The sequence below is a fragment of the Diceros bicornis genome, chromosome 12 (assembly GCF_020826845.1).
Source record: "Diceros bicornis minor isolate mBicDic1 chromosome 12, mDicBic1.mat.cur, whole genome shotgun sequence".
Lineage (NCBI taxonomy): Eukaryota > Metazoa > Chordata > Mammalia > Perissodactyla > Rhinocerotidae > Diceros > Diceros bicornis.
Window position 1 is genome coordinate 55,499,423 of NC_080751.1, and position 23,483 is coordinate 55,522,905.

At 43.0% G+C, this 23,483-nt stretch overlaps 1 protein-coding gene across 5 annotated transcripts; it reads left to right on the top strand.

The window, feature by feature from the left end:
- The first annotated feature begins 1,327 nt into the window (after positions 1 to 1,327).
- Positions 1,328 to 22,441, top strand: GTF3C2 (general transcription factor IIIC subunit 2). 5 transcript variants are annotated; one of them, XM_058551557.1, is made up of 20 exons: positions 1,328 to 1,981; positions 9,683 to 9,954; positions 10,117 to 10,438; positions 11,035 to 11,116; positions 11,219 to 11,320; positions 13,135 to 13,229; positions 13,935 to 14,012; positions 14,158 to 14,256; positions 15,355 to 15,582; positions 15,757 to 15,868; positions 16,085 to 16,193; positions 17,314 to 17,339; positions 17,509 to 17,638; positions 19,281 to 19,425; positions 19,533 to 19,694; positions 19,885 to 19,972; positions 20,237 to 20,365; positions 20,673 to 20,825; positions 20,977 to 21,084; positions 21,389 to 22,441. In XM_058551557.1, the coding sequence occupies exons 2-20, from the start codon at positions 9,708 to 9,710 to the stop codon at positions 21,605 to 21,607; spliced, it is 2,634 nt and encodes an 877-aa protein (XP_058407540.1). In that variant the 5' UTR covers positions 1,328 to 1,981; positions 9,683 to 9,707; the 3' UTR covers positions 21,608 to 22,441. The 5 variants fall into 5 exon arrangements, with proteins under 5 accessions (XP_058407540.1, XP_058407536.1, XP_058407538.1 ...); XM_058551553.1 differs by having other exon boundaries at positions 1,329 to 1,614; positions 1,797 to 1,981; positions 11,035 to 11,320; XM_058551555.1 differs by having other exon boundaries at positions 1,329 to 1,614; positions 1,870 to 1,981; positions 11,035 to 11,320.
- The last annotated feature ends 1,042 nt before the right edge of the window (positions 22,442 to 23,483 follow it).

Below are 23,483 nucleotides of genomic sequence, written 5' to 3' on the forward strand. Positions count from 1 at the left end.
AATTATACCACATTCATTTAATTAAGTACTAAGCAGTCAAAGAATGAGGAAGGTTTTTATGTACAGAAATGGAACAGTCTCCAAGGTACACTCAGTTAAAAGAAGCAAGGTGTAGGACAGTGAATGTAGCTGCTATTTAAATTAAAAGAGAGATATATATGTATTCCATGTGTGTATGAATACATAAAGTATCTTGGACCTGTGACAAGAAACTGATTACATAATTGCCTGTGTGGATGTGGTCTGGGAGGCTAGTGACAGAGGTGGAAGGGAGTCTTCACTTTATACCCTTTGTATCTTGCATTTTGACCTATGTGAATGTCTTATTCAAAAAATAAATAAATTTAGTAATATAAAAAGGAGATTTTGCAGTAGTTCAAAAGATAGCCTAATCTGAGGTAACAGGAATGGAGGCAGATTGATTCATTACAGAAGTAAATGTTTGCAGCTGAGAGCTGGCCGGCAGACAAGCATTTAAGACATGTTGTATTAGGGGAACTGCAGCCTCAGCTGCACCCAATTTTGTGCTCACAAAGGAGTTGGTCCTAAGTCACAGTGCAGCCTTAGTTTGTCCTTAGGCGACTAAGGGGGGTGGAATGGGAGTCCCTATACTCCCATGTTTAAGTCTTAGCTAGCTCCTCCAAGGTTTTCTTAAATGTTTTGTGTAGCCAAGAGAACTTAATAGGTGACATTGGGAAGAGAAAGATTGGTTTACCCCACCCCTTCCTTTCCGTATTTATACATCCTGGACGCTTCTACTCGGTATGTGGAGACCTGTGAAATTTATACAAGAAAGGACAAAAATTTGTTACATTCTTTCATCACCCGCATGCCACCTCCCAGGGAGGGAGTAGGGCAAGGCCTATGACCAAGGCCGGGGTCCAAGCCCAAGGCTCACTCGAGTGCAGTGCCCCACGCCAGATTTTTCTACTACCGCTTCCCTTTCCTGTCCTTTTTCCAAGTCCCCTTTCATTGTGTTTCTGTCTCCGGTCCATCCTTGACAGCACAAGTGGCCGGATCTGCGGGGGCTGCCCCACGGCAGAGGCCGGAGTCATTCTCTGGCGGCCCGCAGCAAGGACTCCTTTGTCTCCCATTCTCTGTCTTCGGCTCGAACCGCGCCGGGGTTGCAGGTAGACTCTCACATCCAGCCCAGCCCTGCCCGCCACAGACCCGGTAGTCTTGAAGGAAAGCAAGGATTCTCCGCTCGGGAGCGACAGCCAGGCCTGGGCGCCCGCACACTCGAGGCTCGCGTAGAGGCCGCGTGGGAACCCGCGGGGGCGCGACGACCGTCACCGCGCAGGCGTCAATCTTCCCTTCTTGACACTGCAATTCCCATAAGGCCATGCAGCGTTCTTTACGCCGCTGAAGCCCGGGAGCTTCGCCGGCTTTGAAAGGGCTCGGGGACTCTTGCCGCGCTGCATTATGGAATACATAGTCTAATAGAAAATATCTTTGGGCACAAACTCCAGCCCAAGCTCACGTGTTTACCTTGTGTACTAAGCGGGGGGTGGGAGGTGCGTCAGTGAAGAGTAGTTACCAGATTTCGTCATAAAACCGCGACCAGACAGGCGGCGCCATCTTCGAACTTGGACTTCCGGAAGGACTTTGGTGAGGGTGAGTGTACCGCAGCGGGGTTTGTGGGGGCCCGACGATTACTCCTCCCCCTTCTTTTTCGGTGGCGCTATGATATTGGGAACCAACTCCCAGCTCCACTATTCCCTTTCTGCACAGCATCGCGACTTCCAGCCCCTGCGGTCCTACATAAACTATCATGCTCCCCACTTCCTTCCCCACAGTGGCAACCGTGCATCCCCATCTCTGCTAACCACGGGTCTTGCCTTCTTCCCCCACGCGGTGTCCATAACACAGCATCCTGTATCCTGGCCTCGGCGCTGCTTACATTGCGTCCCTCCGACTCTGCGAACCTACAGTAGTCTTCAGCCTTGGAAAACTCGGGGCTCGCCTCCGGCACAAGCTAGTGGTAAAAGCTGCCCCCACGCCAGGACTGAGGAAGGGCAGGCGGTCACCCCTAGAATAGTAGCGGGTCAATCTCCTCATTCTGCTGTGTCCCAGCCTCTTCTTCGATAAGGCTCTTCTAACCTCGGGGGTTGTGCCCCGCGCGCTGCAATCCCATTGGCGCAGCCAAGGGCCAGTTATGTTTCCCTGTCTAGTTCTTTTATCCCGCGGCGGTCTGCTGTGGAAGGCAGAGGTGTCGACTGCAACCCCAGCCGTGGTAACTCACTTTGTTAGAGCGGTGCAGGGGATGGCGAAGCCTCTTCACCTTAGCGGCAGATTCTTACACAGACTTGTCCTTCCTGTCGCTTTTTGCCATCCCTTATCAACTGTGCTATTATTTCCTTAATAGTTTTCTTTAAATTGATTTATTTTTAGAGTTTAAGTGCTTTAGTCTCGATCTAAGCAACGTAGATAAAACCGTGAGTTTCGTGGGCCAGTTATAGTTTTTTATGCAAGTTGAAATAAAAACACAATTAGATATAATTGTTCGTTTTTGTACCACTAAAATCATCTTGCATACCACCAGTTGTACCGTAGGAACACTTTGGGAAACAATGTATTAGACTAAACCGTGTTTAAAGTAATTCGATACTTGAGGAACAGTGTTATCTAATTATTTTCCTTGGCTGGGGAGGTCAGGCTGGCAGCCTGGGGCAGCGTGGAACCAGACAAGTTGAGGTGCAAATGTAAAATTTTATAAACTCTAGTACAAATTTACTAAACATCTCTTCCTTTATTATGCCCAGAATTTGCATTGTAGAATTGTAAATGGAAATTAACCACCGTACCCTGCTGCTCCCTCCTAGAGAAGTGAATTCTTAGAGATTTTTGTACCTTGACAAGTTAGTCATTCAATCAATAAAGGTTAATTATTGCACTTACTATCTACCAGGTTCTGGATACAATAGTGAATCAGATAGGCAAGATTCCTATCTTATAAAACTTTCAGGGAAGATAGATATGAAATAAGTAAATACCCATATCTCTTATCATAAGAAAATTCCAGATCGACTAAAGAGCTACGTGTGAGATCCAAAACTAGAAAAAATATTAGAAGAAAATAAAATAGGATACATTTATATTAGTGGGATAGGAAGTACCTTTTTTTTTTTTGGTGAGGGAGATTGACTGTGAGCTAACATCTGTGCCCATCTTCCTCTATTTTGTATATGAGATGCTGCCACAGCAGGGCTTGATGAGTGGTGGTTAGGTCCATGCCTGGGATCCGAACCTTCAAACCCAACCACTGCGCCGCCACTGGCAGGCAGGAAGTGCCTTTTTAAGATACAAAACAAACAGAAGCCATAAAGGAGAAGTTTGAGAAATTTAACTCATAAAATTTAATTTCAGTTTAGCAAGAAACATTATAAATAAAGCTTTAAAAAAAGGTAGATACAGAGAGCAAATATTTGCAACATAAATAACAAACTCCACAGATCAATAAGGAGAAGATTGATTTGTCTTATAGAAATATGGGCAAATTATGTATACAGGCAATTCATAAACGACATATGGATGTGCAACATATAAAAAGAAGTTGCTAACCTCAGTTTGCAGGACAATGCAAATAAATACAATAGGGAAGAATTCTTTCACTCATCAGATTGGCAAAAATTAAAGATTAGTGAAGGTGTGGTAATGCATACTGATATACAGTTAGTGGGAGTATAGATTGATTTTCTTTTTGGTGAGCTGTTTGCAGTATCTATTAAGTTTTGAAATGTATGTACCCTTTAACCCAATACAGTAATTCCACTTCAGATGATGATTCTAGAAAAATAATTTCTCATTAATGAAGAGATCTGTATTAAAATATTCATTGCAGTGTTATTTGTAATAGTATTGTAATCCAATTGTCCATTAAATGAGGAATATCCAAATAAACTATAATTCTATGGAACACCATATAGTAACTAAGAAGGAGATATATGTATGTGTGCTGGTATGAAAAATCTTTAAGATATATAAGTTCTTTTAACTGATCTCTATTTAACTAGCTCCCTATGTTAACTGACATTCCCCGTTTCCTCTGTAAACATACAGACTGATGCCCATGGCACTGAATGCTCCAAGCCTGTAGGCTTTTCTCCTATAGGCCTGGTTACTCTCCTCCCACCGGTTGAGTTGAATGCTTGCCAAGAGTCATTTGTGTTGGTTCCCAACATTTTTTATGTCAGTTGATTTGTTGTTATATTTATATAATTGTGATATATATTTAAATTTTAGAGAAATTTGAGTATGAGTTATTGTCTATGAAAACTAAGTTGAAATGTGGCAGATACACAGGTGTTTTATAGTTATTCTTTATATTTTACACATATTTACAAGTATTTTTTATCAACTAAAAGTTTTATTAAAAACAATTCTAAAAAAGAAAAGAAAGCAAACTAAGTTAAATGCTTTGGAAACACAAAATAAGTGACTTTGCAAACCAGCTGCCAAATAGGTGTGAGTGAGACAACTGTAAAAGATTGAGGAAAATTTATAAAACTCTGGAAGGTTACTGCTCTTGAATTGCTTCTCAAGAAAAGAGAATGTTTCAAGAAAGGAGTGGTAAGTAGCATCAGTGCTGCTGAGAGGTCAAGTTAAATGAGACTGAGAAGTATCCATTGGATTAGTTGACATAGTAATTATTGATCACTTTCGTTTCAGTGATGGTTTGGGGGCAATATCCTAGTTAGGATGAAGAAGGGTAATTAATTGACATCAAGTGCAGACACTTTTTAAAAGTTTGACAGTGAGAGGGAGGGGGAATATGGGTTGAAGGGTAGTTGTATGTATGTTAAGATGAGAATTACAGACATATTTAAATGCAGTTTGGAAGGAGCTAATAGAAAGGAAAAGGATAAACAACTCCAGTTTCCTTAGGACGTAGGAGAATGGGGCTAGAACAGAAGTGGAAGGTTTGGCCTTAGCAAGTGGATGAGGGGTTCAGATGCAGGGAGTATTAGGCTACTTGACAAGAAATTGAAGTATTTCCCATCTAATGGCTTTGGTTTTTGTTTTGAAAATCTGAGGCAAAATCACCTGCTGAGAACCAGGGGATCAGATATTGGAGGAGAGAGGGTGTGGGAGCTGACTAGAGAGAAAGTGTGATTGCTAGTGCTTGGCAGCTTAGATGCATACATGCAGAAGATGGATGGCTGGTTCATCAAGGGCTTAAATTTTGCCAGGCCTGTGGGACAAAAAGAAAGGAAGTTCATAATATCAACAAGAGTTTGGTTAAAAGAAAGGAATCTGAGCTAGATAGGATGTGGCCTACATAGGGAGAAATTGGAGAAATCAATGGATAGTGGCTTGATGTGGTTGAAGAATAGATACAGTGATGTGTTGATCAATCTAGCTATAATGATGGGAGGTTGTGATGAGATAGTGGGATGTCTTAGTGATTTTGGAGGTTAAAAGGTTTTGTGTGATGACAAGGTCCAGGATCTGACAGTCAGTGAGTAGCAGTGGTTTAGCTGAGTGTTAGGAGCTTCCCAAGGAACAAGGCTTTTACAAGATGGGGAGGACTGTTGGTCTAGAAGTGGCATTGGAGAGGAATTGAGAAGACACCAATCCCACGTTCTACCCTGGGGTAAATGGCATGTGAGGGAATGAGCAACCCTCCACTTGAGAGCCTGGAAAGCTATAAATTTCATTTCCTGGATTTTTTTTTTCATCCAAGATTCTGAGTATGGTTTAGGTGTTGCCAATCAAATGTCTTCTTGAAGAACTCAAATTTGGACCTGAGTGTAGGGAGAAGAGAGGCAGGCCAGGAGGCAATGCATTTTGCTGATGCAGGTTGTGGCAGTGGCATGGTTCTGGATCTGGGAGCCAGAGAAGTATCTTCCCCATTTAGTCAGGTCACTGTCTGATTATTGCAGAGGCAGCTTGTTTATGGAGCCATCAGCTGTGGCAGGTGGCTCCCCATCATGGCATAGGAGAAGCCATGTGGTTCTTGAACGAGCAGCTGTAAAACAACTTCCCGATTTGACAAGCACTTGTTCCTTAACTGTTTTTTTCCGCAACCCTCCCAATGATCCTCTGTGCAGCTGGTTCTCCAACTTGAGTGTGCATCAGAATCACCTAAAGGAATTGTTGTAACACAAAGTGCCGGCCCCGTCCCAGAGTTTCTGATTCAGGAGGTCTGGAGTAGGACTGGAAATTTGCATTTTAACAAATGGATCTAGGATCACACTTTGAGAACCACTGATATGAACCATTTAATACCCTTAATAAATCCCTTTTAGCTTGAACTGGCTAGAGAGGATTCTGTTCTATGTAACTGAATGTTGACAAATATCGTTTTATTCACATCTTCTCTGTCCTTACCTACTTGATCTGTCAATGATTAAAAGAAGTAGTTCTTATATTTCCTGAAGATTTTGCTTTATGTATTTTGATGCTATGTTATTTGATGTCTGAATGTCCATGACATTTCTATCTTTTATATGATTTGAAGTTTTATTCATTATAAAGGGCTCCCTTTTTGTTTCATTTAATATTTTTTCCCTGAATTCAACTTTGCTGTTACCATCAAAAATCTTTTGGGGGCCGGCCCTGTGGCTTAGTGGTTAAGTGCACGTGCTCCGCTACTGGCGGCCTGAGTTCGGATCCCGGGCGCGCACGGACGCACTGCTTCTCTGGCCATGCTGAGGTGGCGTCCCACATACACAACTAGAAGGATGTGCAGCTATGACACACAACTATCTACTGGGGCTTTGGGGAAAAAAAGGAAGAGGATTGGCACTAGATGTTAGCTCAGAGCTGGGCTTCCTCAGCAAAAAGAGGAGGATTGGCATGGATGTTAGCTCAGGACTGATCCTCCTCACCAAAAAAAATAAATAAATAAAAATATTCTTTTCTTTTTGCTTACATTTGCCTTGTATATTTCAATTCATCTTTTTCCTTTCACCTTTTTGAGTTCTTTTGTTTTAGACATCTCTTAAAAAGCATATAGTTGTTTGGCTTTTTAAGTCAACCCAAATCTTATTCTTTCTTTTAATGGTTGAATTTATCTGATACATGTTTATTGTTATAATACATATGTTTTATCTTGCTTCTGTCATCTTTGTGGGTGTTTTTTTCTTTGTGTGTGTGTGTGTGTGTGTGTGTGTGTGTTTCCTTTATTTTCAATCTTTTGTTGTGTGTTCTTTTAAAAAATTCCTTCTGGTTCTACGGCCTACTGTGTATTTTGGAAGCAATATAGTATACTATTTTTAGGTCTACTAAACATCTAAATGGTATTAATAAACCTATAATTTTTAATTTATCAACCTTAGAAGCAAAATTAGGATACTTCTTTTGTCTTAGTCTACTACAATCAGAATATTGGTATTTTTACATTGTGCAGCCTTTAAAAATTTTAAGTTAGAGTCTATTTTATAGCTGTATTTACCATGGTTATTTAAACTCAATTGATGTGTCACTGGGTTAAATGCTTGCTGCCAATCTTTTCATACCACAACTTCTCTGTTTGCAAGTTCTTTATATTGATTTATCTTTCATTGGCAAAATTAGGGCTTCAAGTGGATTATTTTTAAGTATGAATAATTATAAATGCATAAGATTTATAATTCTTAGAAATTTGCATATTGAGAATGTCATCCTATTGCCTTTACATGAATGACATCCTAGTTAAGTAAAGAATTCTCTTGATTCTCTTAGCGTTTCTTTATCTTCTGGCATCAAATCTTTCTGAGGCGGGCCTGATTTTTCTTCCTCCTTTGTAGGAGAAATTTAGTATCTTCACTGAGATTTCTTGGTCTTCGTGATTCTTTATTGATTTTTGTTTCCCTTTTATACCATAAGTCCTTTTGATCTATAGACTGAGGTCTTCTTTTATTTCAGGAAAGTACTCTGTTTTTTATTTCAGGAAATTTTCTTCTATTTTTGAACATTTTTTTTTTCTATTCCCGTATTTATTCTCTCTTCTTTAGGAACATCAGTTATTCATATGTTGGCTCCCGACTTTCTCTTTTCATCCGTATCATCTTCTCACCAGTGACCTTTATCTCTTTGCAATCTGTGTGGTTTTTCTCAAACCTATCCTTCCTATTACTGATTCTCTTTTCAGCAGTCTAGTTTCAACATTCTGCTTCTCCTCTGGTTTTCATTTCTGTGATTTTATTCTTTTACTCAGTTTCTTTCTTTATGACTGCCAGCTCACTTTATACCATGCCATTGTTTTACCTCTTCTTTGATCTCTTGTTTCTTGGATTCCACAGTCTCTTTGGTTTTTTGAAAGTATACAGCTCTTTTTGGAAATTTTCTTCTGTTTTCTGGAGGCTTTCTTTGAAAGGGTTCTTTTCATCTTTTTTCATTTGTTTGTTTGTGTCCTTGTTATTCTTTCTGTTGTATCTATGCATAGGTCCCATTTGGATCCTTTTTGCTTATTACTAATTTTGAATGGAGTGGTTCTGTCAGAGCTTGCCATTTACCAAAGAACTATGTAGGTAGATTCTCATTGACTTTATTTACCTTGGTATTGTTACACTGCATCTTTAGCACATGATGTTATATTGTATCCTTAGCTCCTGAGTTAGAGGGTTGGCTACTGTTATAGTTTATAATCTACTTAGACTGTAGCTTCTTCAAGAGAGACAGTTGGGAACTTTAATTTGTCTGATATTTCTTATGATATTTGTATTAGCACACTTTTCCACTGAGACTGATGAATTCTTTATCCTTAAGACATATACAGACCTATGGAGGGTTCCCTCCTGGGATTTGAGCTATTTCTCCACTTTGTCACAGACAAGCAACTTATTCTGGCCCAAAACTGGGCCCTTGCAGAGTTCTGTGTTGCTCAGGTTTTTTGTTTGGTAGTCAATGTTTTCTTTATCTCTGTCAGTTTACCTTGGTCCATGGTTGCATAGCTGATTTCCTGGGTTTGAAGAAAATGAAGATTCATTACATTTTTTAGTCCATTCTTCACTGTGGAAAAGGTCTCTTAATGTAGTAGGATGTTCCTTAATTGTCTCAGAGCCTATCATCTCTCACATCCAGGTAAGACATTGATGGTAGGGCACTAGAGAACTCTTTTACTTATTCTGAAATAAATCTGTTGTTTGACTAATATTCACAAAGACGGAAGTTAGCTCTAGGCATTCTCCTTCAATTTGATCTAAATTTTATAGTATCTAACAGCTATTCCTTATAGTCTACTTTAGGAAGTTGTGGCCCTTCTCTAGATTCATAACAGGTGATTTCTCTTTCTCTCTCTTTTTATTCGAGGGGGGTGGGGGAGTGATTCATTTCCTTGGGTTTCAGGGAGAGGAGTTAAATAATTGTTCATTCACTGCAATATCCTTACAAGAAGTCTTATGAGCTTTAAATTAAATGCTGTGAATAAAGCACTTAGTACAGTGCTTGGCATATAGTAAGCATTTAATAAATGATAGCTTTATTATTATTTGTTTGTTTATTGTCAGTTCCAGTAGCATGTAAGTTCCATGAGGGCAGGGACCTTGTGTGTCTTGCTTATTGTCATATTACCAGTTCCTAGAATAGTGTCTGACTTATAGAAGATACTTAATAATTATTGTTCAATGAATGAATGATCAGGGAGCTTGGGTTTCTTGTTGGGGTGGAGGTGTGAGGGGAGAAAATACAAGAAAGTAGAAAGATCTGAGCCCTTGCAAATAGCTTTTGCCTTCTACTCATTTTATGTCTCATTATGCAGGGGCAGCCATTTTAGGGGGGTGCTGATGGATACCTGCGGGGTCGGCTATGTTGCCCTTGGGGAGGCCGGCCCCGTGGGGAATATGACTGTGGTAGACTCTCCTGGACAAGAGGTGCTAAACCAGGTTGACGAAAAGGCTTCTTCAGAAACAACCAGTGTGGAGGCTTCCATAGAGATGTCGTTACCTCCTCATTTGCCTGGATTTGAGGATTCTCTTAATGAGAGGAGTCTCCTTCCAGAACAGGAAAGCCTCTCCAGACTGGAACAGCAAGGTGTGTACCTTTACCTTTCATCTTTTTATCTCCCCATGCTTACCTTAAGATGAAAGAGAGCAGGTGAGCTCACAGGATCTTACAAACCTGGGTATGGTGTAATCTATTCCAAAGAGGTTTGAGCTCTGGTCCCCTCTCACAGACCCATATTCTTCTCTACAGATCTTCCTTCAGAGATGTCAAAGATCTCAAAGCCTAGGGCCTCAAAGCCTGGCCGGAAGAGAGGTGGTAGGACACGGAAAGGCCCAAAAAGGCCCCAACAACCTAATCCTCCATCAGCCCCTCTGGTTCCTGGTCTCTTAGATCAATCCAACCCTCTATCCACCCCCATGCCTAAGAAACGAGGTCGAAAGTCCAAGGCAGAGCTGCTACTGCTGAAGCTGTCAAAAGGCCTAGATCAGCCAGAATCTCCACCTCCAAAGAGGCCCCCTGAAGATTTTGAGACCCCTCCTGGGGAACGACCCCGCCGAAGGGCTGCCCAAGTGTAAGGATTGTGGGGCACAGCTTGGTGGAGGGAGGTTGGGGTGAAGGGATCAGGGTGGGGCAGATGCTGGAGAGATGAGAAGACTATGATGAGGTGTCAGGTAAGCAGGGGTGGTGTCTGGGTTCTGGGAACTTGAGCAATCTAGCTCTTACCACAGCAACTTTTATCTGTTGCTAAATTTGTCTATCTAGGAGGCTTCTTTCCGTATCTTGTATCCTTCACATTTTTCATAGTTTGCTCCAGATCTTCATTACAATTTTACCCCCCAGTATATATCGGTATATATGTGCCCTTCCATTCTTTTCCTTTGCCCTCCTCAATGATCTTTGACTGTGGTAGAGTGAAAAGTGCTTTGGACTTGGAGTCAGAAGACCTGGGTTCAGATTCCACATATGTGATCTGAAACATCTTGGCCAAGTCACTTAACTTTCCTGGATTTCTGTTTCTTCATCTGTCAAAGGGAAAAGGGTAATTAATAGCTGCTTTACAGGATCACTGGGAGGATCCAGTGAGATAAGAATCAGCCAAGTGTCTGGAAAAGTGGGCTCTCGGTTAAGTGTTTGTGATTATGGCTCTGACTCTGCCCTATCCCACAGGGCACTTCTTTATCTCCAGGAACTGGCTGAGGAGCTCTCAACAGCCCTGCCTGCTCCAGTGTCCTGTCCTGAGAGCCCCAAGGTGAGCAGCCCCACCAAACCGAAGAAAAGCCGGCAGCAGGCAGCCTGTCCAGGTGGAGAAGGAGAGGATGATATTGCACGGGATGAAGACTTTGTTCTCCAGGTTGAGGCTGAAGATGGAGAAGAAAGTGAGGCCCCAAGTGAGAGCTCGTCTGACCCCGAGCCTGCAGTGCCTCGAAGCATCCCACGAGGATCTACTTCAGGGGTAACCTGAATGGACAAGAAAGTGAATGGGGAAATAGTTGATAGGATTATTAGGGGATCACTGGGGTGTCCAGAAGGAAAACTTTGGGCTAGTAACTGTGATAGCCAAAGTAGGTAAAAGAAGAAAGGGACAACCTCAAAAACAGTTGAGATTGTGGGGGCTGAGGGTGTAAGTAAATACGATTATTCATTCCTATATTGAGCATCTACTCTGCTAAGAAACACAAATGTGAATAAGGCAGAGTCCTGCCTCACAAGATTCAGAGTGTGATAGGTGCTATACCAGCAGTGAGCAAAAGGCTTTGGGGATGTATAGGAAGGGTGATTAACTGCTTAGGCTTCACAGAGAAATGATAATTGAGCTAGGTCTTAAAAGGAATAGAAGTTTGCCAGAGAGGATGGTTTTCCCAGAAATTGATTATGGCTGCAGCATAGGGCCTGGAGTAAAGTGATGGGGGAGATTAAATTAGAGAGGATGAAATGACTAAGATTGGTAGGAGCCAACAAAGGTTGTGTGTGTTTGTTTGTTTGTGGTAAAATAGACATTTACATAAAATTTACCATTTTAAAATGTACAACTTGTTGGCATACAGTGCATTCACAATGTTGTGCGACCATCACCACTATCCATTTCCAAAGCTTTTTCATCATCCCAAACAGAAACTCTATACAATAAAGGTTTTTAAGTAGAAAAATAACATGATGAGTTAGGAAAATAGGTCAATTTGCAGTTGTTAGTTAGAAGACAGCTTCAATTATGCAGGTGAGAGATAGTGAGGGCCTGAATCAAGCAGTGAAGGAAGAGAAGGTAGTGGGGAGATTCAAGAGATATATAAGGGAATTAACAGCAGTTGAGAGTTGAAGGAAAGGAAGAAGTGGGAGTTTCCAGCTTAGATGGTGCTCTCATGCACTGAACTCAGGAACACAGGAAGAATGGGGGACGCTGGAGGGGTGAAGATCCGCAGGGGAGGTGATGAGCTCACTTTCTGATATGTTGAGTGCTGGTGGGCCATGGGCCATCCTTCTGGAGACATCTGGTTGCTAGTCATGTACGTATGTGAGACCAGTGCCTTATTTGTCTGAAGTGCACATTTAAGGGAACACCACAACCCTCAGTAATCAAGGTAAATATTTTGATGCAACATTTTAAAAATCAAAAGTAATGCAACAAATCTATGGTGAATAAAATATCAAAATTTTAAATAAAGATAGGAACTGTATTACTGAATTTTCCTTTTGCCTCACGATCTAATATGGCTCAGCACTACACTGTAGGGATCTAGAATTTGTAGAAAAGTTGAATCTGGGTGAAGTTTACATTTACTAAGATGTAAACTTGATAATCAGGCATAAAAGTGGTAGTCAAAGCCATGGGATATGGGATGAGATTACCAGGAGTACATGTATAGAGGTTGAGAACAAGACAGGACTCTGGGAAATACTATCATTGACCAAACCTATCAGAGGAGGGAGAGCCTGCCAAGGAATATTAGAGAGGTAGGAGGAATGAGGAGAGACTACCATGGGGCAGGAGTTTCAAGAAGCAAATGGGAATCCTCTGAATCAATGCCATGGAGACACTGAGGAAGATGAACAGAAAATGGGTAACAGGTTTTGTAGTTTTGTTGGAGGAGTAGAAGCAGAAGGTGGAGAAGTCATTGTAGTGGTTGAAACATAAATCTTAAGATGGTGATAGGGCAGAGGTTGGAGGGGAAGTAGTGCCAAGAAAAGTAAAAGCTGGGAAAGCTGTCTCCTGGGGACTTTTTCCAGCCTATAAAACTCTCTCCCTTACACTTCCTTCAATTTGATCCTCAGAAGCAGAAACCACACTGCCGGGGAGTGGCTCCCAATGGTTTACCAAATCACATCATGGCTCCTGTTTGGAAGTGCCTCCATCTTACCAAGGACCTGTGAGATTCGGGGAATGGGGGCTGGGGATGAAAGGGTGTGGTGGAGTGCAAAGGATGATCTAGAAGTGGGGCTGTGGGAAAGAGGGAAGGCTTTCACAGGGCAGAACACTGTGAAGACGTTCATAACCAAAAGGCACTGCTCCAAAGGCAAGAGCTCTAGAGCTGTGCTGTCCAATATGGTAGCCACTAGCTGCATGTGGCCTTTTAAATTAATTAAAAATAAATAAAATTAGAGGACTGGCCCCGTGGCTTAGCGGTTAAGTGCGTGCGCTCCGCTGCTGGCGGCCCGGGTTCGGATCCCGGGCGCGCACCGACGCACTGCTTCTCCGGCCATGCTGAGGCCGTGTCCCACATACAGCAACTAGAAGGATGTGCCGCTGTGACATACAACTATCCACTGGGGCTTGGGGGGAAAAAAAATAAACAAATAAAAGTCCTTTAATAAATAAATAAATAAATAAATAAATAAATAATAAATAATAAATAAATAAATAAAAATAAATAAGTAAATAAATAAAAATTAGAAGCCCAGTTTTTTAGTTGCACTAGCCGCATTTCAATTACCCAATAGCTACTTGCAGCTAGCGGGTAGTGTATTGGATAACACAGATAATAGATCACTTCCATCATCACAGAAAATTTTGTTGGGCAGTACTGCTCTAGAATTTCTCTCCTCCTTCATTATTGCTTCCTCTGTTCCTCCAGCCGAGAACAGAAGCATTCATACTGGGAGTTTGCGGAATGGATTCCTTTAGCCTGGAAGTGGCACTTGTTATCCGAACTGTAAGTTGAAGAGACATCTCTGGAGCCTAGGAGGGGTGATACCGTTAGAGACAGAAGGGTGACAGAGGACTCTAGATTTATAATGGGAATTCTGGGATGGGTAAAACTCTTCCAAATTCAGGCTGTTCCCTTTGTCTTCCCCTAGTGAGGCAGCTCCCTACCTGCCCCAGGAGGAGAAATCTCCACTGTTTTCTGTACAACGTGAAGGACTTCCTGAAGATGGCACACTCTACCGAATAAACAGGTGAAGATTGAATCTGTTTTTCTGATTCTAGGAGACAGAAATAGGAAAAATGAATGTTGAAAAGGATGACAGACCCTGTTGGCCCTGTTCTTCCCCTGATGCTGGTCCAGTTGGTCCCAAGGGTAGGAGTCCTGGCTAGATCTGGTCAACCTCGTCTAATTTGCAGTGCTTGTCACTGTCTGAGGGAAGCTAGGGAGATTGAGGGTGAAACCAGATTACAAGGTCACATCTACTCAGATAGACGTGGACAGGCTGGTCCTAGAGAGAACACTGTGGTAAACTAGAATGCACAGCCTATCATCTTTGAAGGTGAGCTAGAGTTGGACAGACTTGGGGAAGGAAAGGAGGAAGATACAAGTGGTGGCTAGGACTGTTCTCACCTTTAGACTCTTCTTGATATTCTGGCCCTTGCTTAAGCCAGTTCATACTGGCTCCAGGTGGAGCTCCCATTCTGTCCTCATTACTTTTTTTTTTTTTTTTTTAAGACTTGATTTTTTTTAGAGCAATTTTAAGTTCACAGCAAAATTGAGAGGAAGATACAGAGATTTCCCATATACCCCCGTCCGCACACATGCGCAGTCTCTCCCATTATCAACATCTCCCACAAGAGTGGTACGTTTGTTAGAGTTGATGAGCCTAAAATGACACATCATCGTCACTCAAAGTCCATAGCTTATCTTAGGGTTTACTCTTTGTGTTGTACATTCTGTGTGTTTGGACAAATGTGTAATGACATGTATCCATCATTATGGTATCATACAGAGTATTTTCACTGCCCTAAAAATCTGCCTATTCATCCCTCTCCCCCACCCCAACCCCTGGCTATCACTGATGTTTTTACTAGCTCCAAAGTTTTGCCTTTTCCAGAATGTCATATAGGTGGAATCATACAGTATGTAGCCTTTTCAGGTGGGCTTCTTTCACTTAGTAATATGCATTTAAGGTTCCTCCATGCCTTTTCATGGCTTGATAGCTCATTTCTTTTTAGTGCCAAATAATATTCCATTGACTGGATGTATCACAGTTTATTTATCACCTACTGAGGTCCTTACTACCTTATATTAACTCTTCTTCATCCTGTCTTTGACTTTTTTCCAGATTTAGCTCCATCACAGCACACCCAGAACGCTTGGATGTGTCCTTCTTCACGGGGGGACCACTCTGGGCTCTGGACTGGTGCCCAGTGCCAGAGGGGGCAGCAGCCTCTCAGTATGTGGCCCTCTTCTCCAGCCCTGACATGAACGAGACACACTCACTGAGCCAGCTTCATTCGGGTCCTGGGCTGCTCCAGCTCTGGGGCCTTGGGACCTTGCAGCAAGAAAGCTGGTGAGGTGGGGCTGGGACACTGCCGTGGGAGGGTGGTTGAGGGGGAGAGAAGAATGGAGCTGGGCAGAGGAGGTGGGGAGAACTTGGATTGGGTTGAGATGAGGGGAGCACAGGCTCTGGCATCCCTTGGCCCCTCCTTCCTACCCATTCTCCCCACATGCTTTCTTTCCTCAGTCCTGGCAACAGGGCCCACTTTGTCTATGGGATTGCTTGTGACCATGGCTGCATCTGGGACCTCAAGTTCTGCCCCAGTGGAGCATGGGAACTTCCAGGCAGCCCTCGGAAGGTACCTCCCAGTTGATTGTGGGATGGCCCTAGAACTCAGAGCCAGGACAAAGAAGCCCTGGGTGTTCCCAGAGTTGGAGGAAGGGAGGTTGGAGAGTGGTGGATGGAGTTTTTCCAGCAACTCTATATCATATTTTCTGGGACCAGAACCTCAAAAGTTTTCTGAGAGGTGCCTGAAGGCAGCAAGCCTCAGCACAGATCTGATCTCACCCTCTAGGCTCCTCTCCTGCCTCGGTTGGGTCTCTTGGCTCTTGCCTGCTCAGATGGGAAGGTGCTGCTGTTCAGTCTGCCCCATCCTGAGGCCCTGCTGGCTCAGCAGCCGCCAGGTGAGTAGCACAGCAAGGGGAATGGGGCTGCTATAGCAGTGGCCAGAGCTTAGCAGGGTCTGTACCTGTCCCGTGAAGCCCATCCGGGCCTACTCTCTCTAGCACAAAGCCTTATTCAGTCATATCTCCCATTCTGACTTTACACATTTTGTTCTTGACCTCTCTCTCTTTAGTAGCCTGCAATTGCTACTCTCTTTGGCAGTCTTATAACTGCACTCTTTCAGCACATTACCTTTCATCTCCCCCTCTTCCCTGTTCTCCTTCTGTGCTCTCAGGCCTTCCCCCTCCCGCTACCACAGTTAATTGGCTATGTAAAAAGCTGCTAAAGGCTGAGGCTGACGGATGGGGCTCGTCTCCCCTGTCATACTCTTCTTGTTGCCTCGTATCCTTTCCTGCCCTCACCACCACACGTACACTGAACACACTCTTTGTTGTGAAGAGAGGGAGAGAATATAGAGCTGAAGATGAGCAAGAAGAGGAAAGGGTCAGGGAAAGGTGGCTCCTATTTGGTGAATTTGTTTTTCAACAGTACTGAGTAAAGAAAAGGGCACCCAGGTTGGAACCCTGAAAAATCCCATATTTGGTGGTCTGGTGGAGGAGTGAGTTCAGGAGGGAACGGGAGGGGAGGAAGTGAAGACAGAATGTATAAATTCTTTCAAGTAGTTTGACTGTGAAGGGAAACAAATGAGGGTGGTAGCTGGAGGTGAATAAGGGGTAAAGGAAGGGTTTTGTTGGTTTGTTGGATTTAGATAGGAGACAATAGTGCATGTTTTTGTGTGAGTATGAGCATGACCCAGTAGGGAGAGAGAAAATGGATAATGCAGGAGAAAGGAAGGATAATCAAATGAGGAAAGTTCTGGAAGAGGTGAGAGAGGACAAGAAGAGAGCAGAGTGGAGGGATGAGTCATTCTGATAGGAGGAAGAATACTATCAGGTGTAACAGGAGAAAAGAAGAAGATGGGGGCAGATAGAGGTAGGTTTGTACTTTGGTGGTGGAAAAATAAGAGTGTAAGGGAAGGTCGTTATTGAAAGGGAGGGGTGCTGATCTAAGAGCAAGGCCTTATTAGGACCTCAGTTCTCTGGATCCAAAGCATCAGTTACTGCTCTTCTTCCCTCACAGATGCAATGAAGCCCGCCATCTATAAGGTGAGTGAGGAACCTGCTACCTGAGCTGAGGCTCCGTCTTCTAGAGCCTGCGCAGTGAGTCTCCTGCCTCTGAAAAATCTCCTCAGCCTCTGGATTAAACACTGATTTGAGCCTTCATTCCAAACAGTGGGTATCCCTAACCCTAGTCCCATCTTTTCTGTTCTTGCAGGTACAATGTGTGGCAACCCTTCAGGTGGGGTCTATGCAAGCTTCAGACCCCTCCGAGTGTGGTCAGTGCCTTAGCCTGGCCTGGATGCCCACCCGGCCCCACCACCACCTGGCTGCTGGATACTATAATGGTAAAAAATAAAACAAAATATAAGGAGTTATTGCTCTTTAAACTTTTATATATGCTTGTTTTTTGGTTGTTGTTTCCTTTTGGTTCACTTTTGGGCATTATATAGTTACAAATATTCAAGCAATATAAAAAAATACAAAAGAAAAAAAGTCACCAGAATTTTTCTACTCAGAAAAAATAATTAAGAGTAGATGAACATCATTTCGTGGAGTTCTGTATGCATATGTAAAGATAAAAAAATTAGATGGAGAGAGAATTTTATAAAAATGAGATTATACTCTATGAGTTATTTTAAATTAAAAGGTATTTAATTATACTTTAATTTTATAGAAGACGACAAGTGAAACTGAAAGATTAACTAAGCTACCAGTGGTGGTATTCTTACATTGTCAAAGTATATGATACTTGATGCTGTTTTGTTATCTTAATTCCCAGAGTTATTTAATCTTAATTCTGTATTGAAATGATTGTGTCTCCACCAGTCCTTTCATCTCAGTCTCCTCCTCCATTGCTGAATTATTTATATTCCTTAGCTGTAATTCGTTGTCAATAAATTTTTCCAAGAAAGGTTCATAGGTGCTACATTTTCCTGAGTTTATATATAAAAGAGGGTTTAGCTACAAATATTTTCCCCAAATATTATTTATTAAATTCTTATTGTTCTTTAATTTGTGTTTTATTTTTAGAAAAGTTATACTTTTTTGTTGTTGTGGAGGAAGATTGGCCCTGAGCTAACGTCTGTTGCCAATCCTCTTCTTTTTGCTGAGGAAGATTGGCCCTAAGCTAACATCTATGCCAGTCTGCCTCTATTTTGTACGTGGGATGCCACCACAGCATGGCTTGATGAGTGATGCGCAGGTCCGCGCCCAGGATCCGAAACTGCGAACCCCGGGGTGCCAAAGCAGAGCACGCAAACTTAACCACTATGCCACTGGGCTGGCTCCCCAAAGTTATGCTTTTGATTACCTCCTCCTCTGCCAGCCTGGTCAGGGGTCAACTTGTTTTGGGTCAGCTGAGTTAGTTTCAGTTTGTCCATTTGTTTTCTGTTCCTCTACATTTTGTTGCTTTTGCTCCTTGCCTGTTCTCTTTGTCTTAGAGCAAAGTTGGCAAACATTTCTGTAAAGGTCCAGATAGTGAATATTTTATGCCTTGTGGGTTGTTTGGCCATTGTTGGAACTACTCAACTCTACCATTGTAAAGTGAAAGCAGCCATAGACATTAGGGAAACAATGGGTGTGGCTGTGTTCCTATCAGACTTTATTTACCAAAACAGGTGACAGGCTGTATTTGGCTCATGAGCTGTAGTTTGTCAGTCATTGTCCTAGAAGCTTTACGCTTTTTAAAAATCTCTTTACTTCTATTTAGTTGAGAGTAGAGGCTACTGGGTGCTTTCAACCTATCTTTCAACTGCAGATCCCATACTAAGCTATTACTTTTTGTTGATGAGAATTGGAGCTAAAATATCAGGTTGAGTCTTTAAACCGTGGAGGGAATGTTAGGTAGCTAATCATGATCGCTATATCCTTTCATAAGGGATCAGATCTGAGGGTAGAAGACAAAGGTCCTAGGAGCCCAGAGAAAGAAATTAGAGCAAAGAAGAGAGAACCTGCCTTTAATACCTATGCATTCTGCCCCTACCTCAGGCATGGTGGTTTTCTGGAACCTTCCCACTAACTCACCCTTGCAGCGGATACGGCTCTCTGATGGCTCCTTGAAGCTCTACCCCTTCCAGTGTTTCCTAGCCCATGACCAGGCTGTGCGTACCCTTCAATGGTGCAAAGCTAACAGGTATAGATTAGGAGAGTTGTGGATGTGGGGGGTTGGGACTGGGACAGGCTGACTCTTTCAGACTTGTTCAGATTTGATCTTCTCCCTCTTCTCCCATTTTTCCATAGTCATTTCCTAGTCTCTGCGGGGAGTGACCGGAAAATCAAATTCTGGGACCTTCGACGACCTTATGAACCAATAAACTCTATCAAGCGCTTCTTGAGTACAGAGCTGGCCTGGCTTCTCCCCTATAATGGTGTCACTGTGGCTCAGGACAACTGCTATGCCTCGTACGGCAGGATGGAAATAAGAGGAGCTCTGGGGACAGGCCCTAAGGGTTGGGGTGCAAAGTGTGCCAGATTGTTGTGGGGAGAGAAGGGTTGAGAGTTGTTTCACTGAGGTAGTTTGGATTTTGGAATTGGGGAGAGGAAATGAATCTAATCTTAGAAAAAGGAAGGTTTTATTTTCTTTCTCCTACAGTTTTGGACTTTGTGGAATTCATTATATTGATGCTGGTTACCTTGGTTTCAAGGCCTACTTTACTGCTCCTCGAAAAGGCACTGTCTGGGTAAGCCCCTCTCTTCAAAATCTTCATTACACAGGAAAACGATTCCTTTGCTCACCTAGTGGTGGTCAGGAAGAGGCAGTAGTTTTAGATAGAAGGAGAAGATAGGTGTGTGGTAACTGTACCATCAGGGACATGGGTTATGATAAACTCATTTTTGTTTATGTGTGTGTGTCTCTTCCCACTCAGACTGGGCAGTTGTTACCTGTTCCCAGAACTGAATGAGTATAAGTGAATGAATGAGTGACATCTGTCTCTTCCTATTAGAGTCTTTCAGGATCCGACTGGCTTGGGACAATAGCCGCAGGAGATATATCCGGGGAGCTCATTGCAGCTATACTGCCTGATATGGCACTGAACCCAATAAATGTCAAGCGACCTGTAGAGCGAAGATTCGTATGTATATACATATTTAATGGTGGCACCATCTATTGGGTCCTAATCCACATGACCTCCCAAATTGGCACTACAGATCAGCAGTAGAGTACAAACTAGTAATAGGTCTCCCAGCCCTGCTATTATCCCTGGAAGTCTTAGCACAAAATTGTACCTAATCTTCCCTACCCTAGTGCATCTGAACATATGTTTAAACATTCTATTTTCTTCCATCTTTAAGTCTTCTGCCCAAAACCAATTTTCTATCTCTTTTACTTTTATTCTGTCTTCAGTTTTATAGAACCTAACGTCATGGTCTTCTTTCTAGCCTATATATAAAGCAGATCTGATACCATATCAGGACAGTCCTGAAGGTCAAGACCACTCTTCTGCTTCATCTGGGGCTCCCAACCCTCCCAAGGCTCGAACTTATGCTGAAACCGTCAACCATCACTACTTGCTCTTTCAAGACACAGATTTGGTAAATTGAGGCCAGGAGAATGGGTCTAGCATTAGAAAAAGTAGAAAACTTTAGTCCTTGTATAGTAGGGGATTCTAAGGAGTTCCAGCACAAAGATGCAAGACTAAGAAGCTGCTCACTTTCTCTCTCCCATTACACACCTCCTCCCCAGAGTTCATTCCATGGTCTGCTCCATAGAGAACCAATGCTGCGCATGCAGGAGGGAGAGGGGCATTCAAAGCTCTACCTGGACAGGCTGCAGCTAGAGGCTATTCATAAGGTAAGAACCTTGTCTCCTATCTTCTCTACCCTTCATTCTCATTTTCTCCCAACTCTGGGCCTGTGATCAATGAAATGGGAGATGAAAAGGTAACAGAGACAGCTAAGGAGGGAAAACAGCTCTGGCAACCTCACCCTCCAGAGCATGATAGACATGCCTCATTCATCTCTTCTCATTCCTACCTCTCTTACCCCATCATGGTCCTATCCTTTCAGATTGTGGCTCATTTTTTTGCTGTTACAGCTAGGACTCACCCTAAAGCACCAACTCTGAGCACCTCTTTTGTTTTCTGTTCTCTTCACAGGTACGTTTCAGCCCAAACCTGGACTCCTATGGATGGCTGGTATCTGGGGGGCAGTCAGGGCTGGTTCGGATCCATTTTGTCCGCGGACTCACCTCCCCACTGGGCCACCGTATGCAGCTTGAAAGCCGAGCCCACTTCAGTGCTATGTTCCAACCATCCTCCCCTACTAAAGGGCCTGGCTTCCCTCCAATCAGCCACCGCCTTCTGCCCAGTCCCTAGTCATGGTCCACACAGGACCTTGGAATGAAGTCTGCCAAGAACAAATGGCTCCCATGCACAGAGCCATAGGAACTGGGGCCTTCCTGAACAGTGATGCTGCCAGGCCTGGATCTTTAGACCTGCCTCCCCAGGACTCCTTAGAGCCCTCTCCTTCCACAGACTTCTCCTGTCATCACAGCCCCCTGCGGGCAGGGGGGCTGTCCCTCCACAAACTCGCAAGCCTCCTCAGCCTAAAACTATGGCTCACAAGAAACACTCAGGCCTGACCTAGGCTTGGGAGTCAAATTGCTCATATTGAGCATATTGTGAAGTGGGTAAAGCTAAGTAAAGGTTCTGGGTGTTTTTGAGACCACATGTGAGTGGGTGTTTGGAGAATTGGAAAGGGTATCTGCATGAAGGCTCCTGTTTCACTATATCCCAGGATCCAATATTACTACCTTCAATAATTTCCTGTTTAGAGTAACCAACACACAGGCCCATGAGGGGGTGAGGATAATTTATTGGACTGAAGCTGCTTATAGTACTTCTTGGGCTGAGGAACACCACAGACACCCTACCAATAGAACAGCAGCTCAGATCTTACTTGCTCCTGCTTATGAAGTATTCCTGATCACTGGTCATCTGACCCTGCGTGAACACTCCTAGACAGTCATGTTTTAAAAAAATCTTCCTTTATATCAAGTCAGAGTATACCTCTACAAATTTTACCATGAGTGTTAGGAAATCTAGTCATTCTTCCCTGTGTTTGCCCTTTTAAGTATTTAACAATAGCTATCATGTGTTTCCCAAGTCTTTTCTTCTCTAGATTAAATATCTTTAGTTACTTTAACCATTCTTTTACACGTCATGATTTTTGATCTTTCATGATACTGTCACATTGTTGACTTACTAAACATGCTTAGCTACTTTATTTCAACTCTCTCTATAGGTGTTTAGAACCCAAGTACAGTAAGGTATTTTTATATCTCATCTTGTTAGAGTCCTCTTGTGGGATGCTGCAGACTTGTAGTGACTGCAATACTGCCTCCTAAGCAAAGACAACCCCACCAATGAGAAATAGGCAAACCATAGTCTTGGAATGTATGAGTACAATCTGAGTCTTAGGGGGAAGTAGTCAGATGACCTCAGGAAATAGAGAAAAATATGCAGCCAGCTCCTGTTGAAGGGAGTGGAGATTAGTTTAGTGCCTACCTGGAACAAAACCCTCTGGCACTTTAGACTGATTGGCCCAATATCTGGAAGCAGATTTCTGCCTCTTTGATGTAGGGAATTTATCATATGTCAGAAAATCTTTAAGAAGAAAGGAATCAAGTAGTTCAATTCCCTTCCTGTAGAGAAGAGGAAACAGACCTGGAGGAAACCCAGACCATTAGCAGCAGAGGGACCTCAACCCATGTCAGTACAAAGGACCATCCTATTGTGATCCAGCTCATGTTATGCCAGGATTGTTTTTTTAGCTGACTGATAAGGAAGTGCCTTCCATTGCAGAGAAGCTTTGTTCACTCTACCTAGCAGCCCCTTGACACTGCATCATGAAATCCCACTCTCAGTGGTAGAAAAGATGGAATCTGGGGACCCATGCTGTTGAGGCTGTAGGTTGGTGCTGGCAGCCCTGTTCCTGCTTCTGAGTCTCAGCACTCATCTCAACCTCAAAAAGAAAATCAGGAATATGCTTTCAGCTCTTGGTCTGTCACTACCATAAACCTTTTTCTCCCCAGGCCACTCCCCTTCCAACCCTCCCTCCCCACATATCCACTTTATATTACCCATTGGTTCCTGCACTTTTCTACCTTCGTGGCTTTGCTCACATTATTCCCTCCTCCAAGAGTGTCTTTTTCCAACATCTCCACCTAAGACCTATTCATCCTTCAATGTC